Below are 7,880 nucleotides of genomic sequence, written 5' to 3' on the forward strand. Positions count from 1 at the left end.
GACTGGGTTGAGGATCAAAAGGCTTAGAACGTCAAGAAGAAGTGGCTTGCTCTTTAGGAGGAGTACGTTGTCTTTTAGTACATGCCATTTTAAAAGACAAATTTTAATAAAGTTCAAGTCACTTATGCAGAAAAGCAAAGCGTTGCGCGAAAAAATGATTGCACACAAAATTTCATTACACGATGTGATTGATTGCGCGTAGAGTAAGGCTGAAAGTCGGGCGGGTTGGGTCGGGTTGGTGCTCAACCCTAACCCAACCCAAGGTTCCTATACCTCAACCCAAACCCAACCCAACCCAATCTCGGGTTGGGAATTCTCAACCCAAGCCCAACCCAAGTGGGCTCGGTCGGGTTGATCGAGTTGGTCAGGTATATACATGCTAATATTTTTGTTATTAGATTAGTTTATTATATTTCAATATAGGACTTATTTTTTGTATCTATAATTTTATTAATTATATATGTGATTATTCATTATAAAGAACTTCATTTAAAAAAAAAAAAAAAAAACTAAAATATAAGACAACTACTCCTTTAAAAGTCATGTAGCATAGCACGACATCTATTTGGGAGAGAAATTTTTAGCATATCATGTTAGCTTGATTCCTTGGAAATGACGTGGACAAATGAGACTCGACATCACTAGTGTGCCTTTGATACAAACAATCCACACTCAATTATAATTTATAAGTAACTTATATATTAATCGGGTTCGGGTTGGGTCGGGCAACCCAAGCCCAATCCAAGTTTTATCGGGTTGGTGTTTGTAAAGCCCAAACTTAAGATCAAACCTGAAATGTCCTGTCCAAGCCCAACCTAATGTCGGGTCGGTCATAAGTTGGTCAAGTTGAACCCGCCCAACTTTCAGCCCTAGCGTAGTGGAGTGATTAGTTGCACGAGAAGTCTGTTGCACGAAAGATGAATCTCATTATGCGACTCATAATGGACATATGATGCTCGTGCAATGGGATTTTGGTGATGGTCCATTGCACCCCGCGCAATGGGATTCATCTTCCGCGTATCAAGGAGTTGTGCAAAAATCGAGGTTCGCACATGTGGTTGCCTATAAATACTCTCTCTCTCTCTCTCTCTCTCTCTCTCTCTCTCTCTCTCTCTCTCTCTTTACAACATACGAAAACTTTAAGAGCTAGCAAAGAACTCTTCAAATTCAACAAGGTACTAGAGCATACCTATTGTGCGACGTGCAACAGGGTGCCCGTGCAATGGTAGACCTGAGACTCATCATATGGTGCGTAATGGAGGTGTTGCATGCATAATGACCCCTTATTCATGAATTACACTCATAATTCTTCCAAGAGTTTGATTGATCTAAAAGGAAAGGAACTTCTAAAGGATCGAAAGGATCTACAAAGAGATATCGCTTCCACATAACAACTTCTACAAGCGAAGGATCATATCACAAATCAAAACGCTATCAAATCAATATTTGAAAAGATTTGATTATTATGTTTTACGATGATTGTTCTCTTATTATTTCTTTGTTATTATTGAATGATAATTCCCCTATCAAAATTTATTCATTTTTTGTCGAAACAATAAGTTTATCATTTTCATAAAAAAGTAAAACACATCATGTGAATTTTATCCACCATCATCATCTCCAAACAAGCATAATGTAAGATATTTATTTATCTAGCACAGGTTCTAATGTGCCATGCCCGAAATAGTGGTCCATATACTTAAAGTTTACATTCAAGGCTGGCCCACCATGCTAAAATACTTTAACACAAGGGTTTAGCTTGAGTATTAATATCCTAAACTACCCGACCACAGCCACGTTTATGACAAATCGAGAATGTGCTTAGGTAGAGAGATATGCTATAGGGACATAGCTGAGCAACGCCATCATACACCTTCTCGGAAGGGTACTTGGACTCAGGTTCCATAACCACAACATGTTATCTTTCCCATGCAATGGGTTTGTGTTCTCCATACCCAAATCCCATTTCGATTCTCACGAAACGTGCCTAGGGGTCCGCCTAGCTTCTAGTGGGCACGCTCTCTAGTAAGCTAATCGACGGATCTCAGGAAAGCACTAACATTAGCCTGTACAGAAGAAAGAGGGCTTCTTGGTCTACTAGACCCAATAAAAGTTGGGTCAGGCCCAAATGGCATTTTTACCTTATGTACGAATGGGCAAGAATGCCAAAGCCTACACAGCAAAGTCAGCTCGAAGTAGTGATACCAGCGCTTTGGCTTTCCATGCAAGTGTCCCCATCTTGGTACTGTCTTGAGACCATTCAAAGGTTAGTAAGAAGTGCAATTTGCCGAGACACAGAGAATGCAATTATTGCCTCTATTACGACACTCGCCATCTTAAAGAGCAACACTCGCCAGGCCATTTCGAGAGTTCAACAAGTGGCAAAAGCATCAGTCCTCGAATCAGTCAAGGGCCCCCTTTTGTAACCCTAAAGTCTCCATTTTATACACAAGAGGCCATGGTATTGACAATGGGCTCTCAACAAGCTAGCCCATTAACTCGAGAAGATCCTTATGCTCAGGTCATTCAAGTCCCAGGCGCTCGACAAGCTAGCCCATTAACTCAAGAAGTTCCTCTTGCTCAGGTCATTACGTCCAGACCATCATTCAAGTCCATACCAACATAATAGTTCAAGGCATTGCAACTTTGGTTCTGGCCACCTTTGCTGACACGGGTAAAGACGTGTTGAGGTCTTGAGGTCGACCACTGTCTTCAGGAAAACTATTCCGAATCAACATGACTTCTACAAAGACCTCACAAACATACCTCAAATCCAAGAGGAAGATAAGAAAAATAGAATAATTTTTAGAAATTCATAATAAATTGATTAAAGATGAAAAACGAGCTTACAACCTCTTAAATAATAACATAAACCTTATGAAAAGGTTTCAAAATCATACTATAACTAAAACTACTAGAAATCTTGACTTACTATTTATAGACAGCCATGATTTCCACTAGACCTCAGTTTCGGCCAAAAATAGTAAGGACGTGTTTGGCCGGAGGGATTAGGTTGGAGTAAACGGGAGTAGGGTGGATTGCACGGCTTTCAATGTCATCAATACATTTGTCAGTGGATTAGAAGCAATCCCACTAGATTGCTATATCCAGCGGCCCAGGTATTGCCACGTTTGGACGAGCACACAGGATAGAGAGAGATAATGAACTGTGCGTGGGATGGCAAAGAGGCGAGATATGACACGACGGGATTTCGCAATCCAGCGGATTCGCTCCCGAATCCAGAGATCAGCTCAATCCGTCGTCAAAACCGCGCTGCCCAAACAGGACAACAGGAGGACGGGATGGGATTTCAAAACCCTATCTAGTCTACTCCAATCTACTCCAATCTAATCCCTCCATCCAAACACGCCTAAACACACTAGGACGTGTTTGGATGGAGTAGACTGGATAGGGTTTTGAAATCCCATCCCGTCCTCCTGTTGTCTTGTTTGGGCAGCGCGGTTTTGACGACGGATTGAACTGATCTCTGGATTCGAGAGCAAATTTGCTAAATTGCAAAATCCCGTCATGTCATATCTCACCTCTTTGCCATCCCACGCACAATTCATTATCTCTCTCTATCATGTGTGCCCATCCAAACGCGGCAATACCTGGGCCACTGGATATAGCAATCCAATAGGATTGCTTCTAATCCACTAACAAATGTATTGATGACATTGAAAGCCGTGCAATCCACCCTACTCCTGTCTACTCCAACCTAATCCCTCCGTCCAAACACGCCCTAAGTGTCCTATTCAACTCAACCATGCTATTCTCTTAGTTATTCTAAGCACTTTTCATGTTGAACACAACTCTTAAAGCCCAACAAATGAAGTGTTATAATCAAACTAAAACTTATTAAAAATAGTAAAAATAAAAATAAACAGAGATTTCAACCATCAATCTGATGGAATCTTGCAAATTCAGCATGGGCAACCCAAAATCATGTATGGTACATCCCATAGCTCATTCCAATTTGCAAGATGCATCCATTTTAAGTTCTGACAGGCCAAATCACCTCTATCTCCAATTGGGCCTTTTCTGGTCCATCTTGGCAATAAAATTATCCACAACCCACTCTACATCATTTGCCTAGGCAGCATCTCCATCAGCCACCCTTCCAACAAACAAAAACTGCAAGGTTAGGCCACCAAGCGACCAAAATACTTAAATGATTTGCCCACAGCTCCTTGAGGGATTGGGTCACAAAATTTCCATATCCCCCCAACAATAAGCACTTGGACTGACAAAATTTCAAAAACAATGGCTCACCTAAAGAGCACCTTATTAATTTCTTAATCACTTTGGGGAAATGCCTTCAACTGTTTGGGTCCTCATTGACCAGCAAAGCATTCAAATTACATTCACCCCTAGCACCTAGCTTTGTCTACTCATGAAAACAAATGTAGAATATGTTCTTAGCCAATTTCTTCTCCAAACAAGATGTTATGCTAACCAACCTTACCCAAGCAAAAGAACGCAAAACTAAAACAGTAAAAGAGTACATTATTCATTAGAGATCATTGGACCCTACATGTTGTCAACTCTCTCAAGAAAATGAACAAGTCCAGCTGTGCATAGACAAATTGAATATGCCTGTGCCAAAGGGCAACTAGGATAATATGCCAATGATAGAAGAACAAAAACATGTGACATGGAAACTCCAGTAGCCAATGGAGCACAAAGGAGTCACTGGCCATTGAAGGCAAAAGAAGAAAAGAGGAATCACTAGTTGCCCGAAGGCAAGAATTGGAGTGTCTTAGTCCCTAAAAGCAAGGAATTATACAGAGTCTTTGTCACTAAATGAAAGGAAGAAGGGATGGGTCACTCATTGCAGGCCAAGGGGGGATATGGAGGAGAAAAGAGTTGTTTCAATGCTCTCTTTATAAGCAAGCAATGTTTACCTGTCAAACCTTTACAACTAAAAATTTATAAGTATCCAAAATGGACCCTTAATGCAACAACAAGTCAATTGGATTTTGGTAGGTAGACAAAATTTAAGAGGAACAAAAACTAAAACCAATATAGACATCTAAAAGAGCAGACTATCAAAAAATCCAATGAAATATATCAGTTTTCAACATAATAGCCAACATCCAAATAATATGTGAGTGGATCATCAATAACTCCTATCTTCCTCCAAAGACTACAAGAAAAGAATAATAATGTGGAAGAGTGATGGTTTATGAGCCCCACTTCAAATGGGCCATAGACCAACCTTATACTAGCCTTCTGCTAAACCAGCCCTCTAGAGGCCATCTAATGGAAGGTTAAAATTGTAAGCATCCAACAGGCTGAATTCAACAAATAACCAACCATTAATCAAAGCTAGGATAACCCAATTAACATTCTTCTAAAGCCATAACCAATCTACATTGGATCCCACAACTTTGATCAGTTGAATTGAAGTGGGTATGATCCATGCACATAATTTCAAGCACATACCACCCCCAAAAAAAAAAAAAAAAACTATATCCAAGTTCATCAAGCACACTATCCACATTTGTGGCATGTATGTATGCAAGACAAGGACCATATGCAGGGCCCACCACAGAAAGTCCAATCACCAGTATTCATGATCAGACCAACCTAGCATCCAATTAAGGCACTTTAGAGAAATACAGATGGACAACTAAAGACAGTTCAATCAATAGTCCACACACAATAAGAAAAATCCCTCCAATAACTGACTAAGATCTCCACCCAACCATTGCAAATGTTAGCAGAAAAAAGCAGCATTGCGTGACCCAACAGATGAACAGTTCAGATCTCATACATGTCCACCACATGTGCAGAGATAAGAGTGTACAATGACCAGACTCATTCCAAATGAAGATAGAGAAGAAACTAGAGGCTTCAACAGCTGCATAATGTACATGCAATTACAACAAACACACTCATTTTATAACAAAAGGAAAGGTAAAACTAAAAAGGAAAGGGGGAGGGAGTAAATCAGCACAAACTACTCATCTCAGTCCAAACCCACGACTGCAAATGGCGCCTTTGCCTTTGGTGGCCTCCCACGAGGCCTAGGCGAGCCCGTTGACATCCCAACAGCAGGACGGGCCTTCTTTGGGGGGCGTCCACGGGGTCTGGGCGGGCCAGAAACCTTAACTGGTGCAGCTGCCAAATCCGAAGGGTCCTTAGGCTTTGGCGGACGGCCACGTGGCCGCGGTGGGGAAACGACCGTCCCAGGTGGGATTGGCAGCTTCGCTTTGGGTGGACGACCACGCCCCCTCTTCAGCGGAGCATCAGGATTGGGCCGCATGTAGTTGTTCTTGAGCATGGTAAGCTCACCAGATTCCTTCATTCTGTTGAGGTAGTCAGCCAGGAGCGTCGAGTGGTCTTGCGGGAGATCATCGTAAGATGACTCGATGTATTCTGAGATTGCAGATTTGCTGGATCCGTTCTTGTCATCCAAAGCTTCAATTGCTGCAAGAATCATCTAAAACCCAAAAAAAACAAAAAACGAAAACACATCAGACCTTGGGAAACATCTAGTAGAATACAGAACATGAAATGAAGGAGTGAAATGGAGATATGGATGCCTGTTTCTAACCTCGGAATATGGAAGGGAAGGAGGTTTATTGACTTCTTCTGTGGCCATGATGGTCACGGAGACAGATGAAAGGAACAGAGAGGGGAACTGTTTGCAAGGAAGGAGGAAAGGGGTGGGGGATTTTAAAAGGTGGGGTTGGGGATGTATCGACTTTCAAAAGGCAGATGGACGGCTGACGATTCATGAGATGGTGAGGAACAAAACGTTGTGATTGGACGAGGAGGGTATCACGCGGATCGCTGGCGTGGATCTTTGTGGTTACCTTCATTGTAATGGCGAGTGTACTCGAGCAGTTTTAAACTCTTTTATAACTCGTCTCCTGCCACGCATTTTTGAAATCCAAGCCGCTCATTAGATGGACCCTTCTTCAAGATGCACTTTGATAAAATCAAGCTTACAGAATTATTGTTTTAGAAAATGGCATCAATTGTTGTTAAGTAAAATCAAGTTTGACATTCATCTTTAGCTAAAATAGATGCATGCGTGTTCAGATCGATCCATCTGCTGAGTGGATTGGATCTATCACACGTAAGCTATTTCTAAATGTGTGAGACATTCAGTCACTCTAGTTGAACTAGAGCCGCTACCAGACCTCAGAGCAACTTACGGGACAAACTATCTATCTTCGTGCATTTCGCAACATGGTTTGAGTATATTTAAGTGCATTCAGAATCAAAGTTTCCGGTGGTCATGTCAAATTATAGGTATTTAGAGTCAAAGTTATTTGAAAAATGCAGTTTCAGTATATCTTTAAATATTTTTCTTTTGTTGTGATTTAGATTTAAATATCTTTTTTTAACTTTTTTTAATGTTAGGAAAGTCACACACAACAAAAGTTATCATTAGGCTACTACACTATTGTAAATGTGCAAGCTGATGATACCTAAAATAATAAAAGTATTAATTGCATCACTAAAAATATGACCCGAACAGTCCAAATATTGGCCATGTAAATCAAGAATTAAAATATGATGATAGGTCACTCATTTGTGATCTTATGCTCGTGGCTTACTTGAGGGTCAGAATTTTTTTATTTTTTTATCAAAGTATATATTTCAATTATGTAAAATGTTGAGGGTTCAAAAACCATGTATTTTTCCATCTTTGATATTTCAACACATGAAGGATAAATTTGTGTATATGATGAATTTGACTTAGAGTTGCCAAATAGATAGTTAGCTCGAAATTATGCAATCAGCTACATCTTATAGAATCCTGTAGAAATTAGAGAATTTGAAATTTCTATACATTTCAATGACTCCTGATCCAGGACTTGAGATTTTGTAAGAAACCAATTATAAAGAGGAATAGTGTTAGGCAC

The 7,880-nt window shown here is 40.5% G+C and overlaps 1 protein-coding gene across 1 annotated transcript; it reads right to left on the reverse strand.

Annotated features, from left to right (window-relative positions):
- Positions 1–5,743: 5,743 nt before the first annotated feature.
- Positions 5,744–6,715, reverse strand: LOC131227430 (HMG-Y-related protein A-like). The gene is made up of 2 exons (XM_058223238.1): positions 6,560–6,715; positions 5,744–6,445 (listed from the first exon to the last, which is right to left on the reverse strand). The coding sequence occupies exons 1-2, from the start codon at positions 6,605–6,607 to the stop codon at positions 5,972–5,974; spliced, it is 522 nt and encodes a 173-aa protein (XP_058079221.1). The 5' UTR covers positions 6,608–6,715; the 3' UTR covers positions 5,744–5,971.
- Between the last annotated feature and the right edge of the window lie 1,165 nt (positions 6,716–7,880).

This window comes from Magnolia sinica, chromosome 15 (assembly GCF_029962835.1).
Source record: "Magnolia sinica isolate HGM2019 chromosome 15, MsV1, whole genome shotgun sequence".
Classification (NCBI taxonomy): Eukaryota; Viridiplantae; Streptophyta; class Magnoliopsida; order Magnoliales; family Magnoliaceae; genus Magnolia; species Magnolia sinica.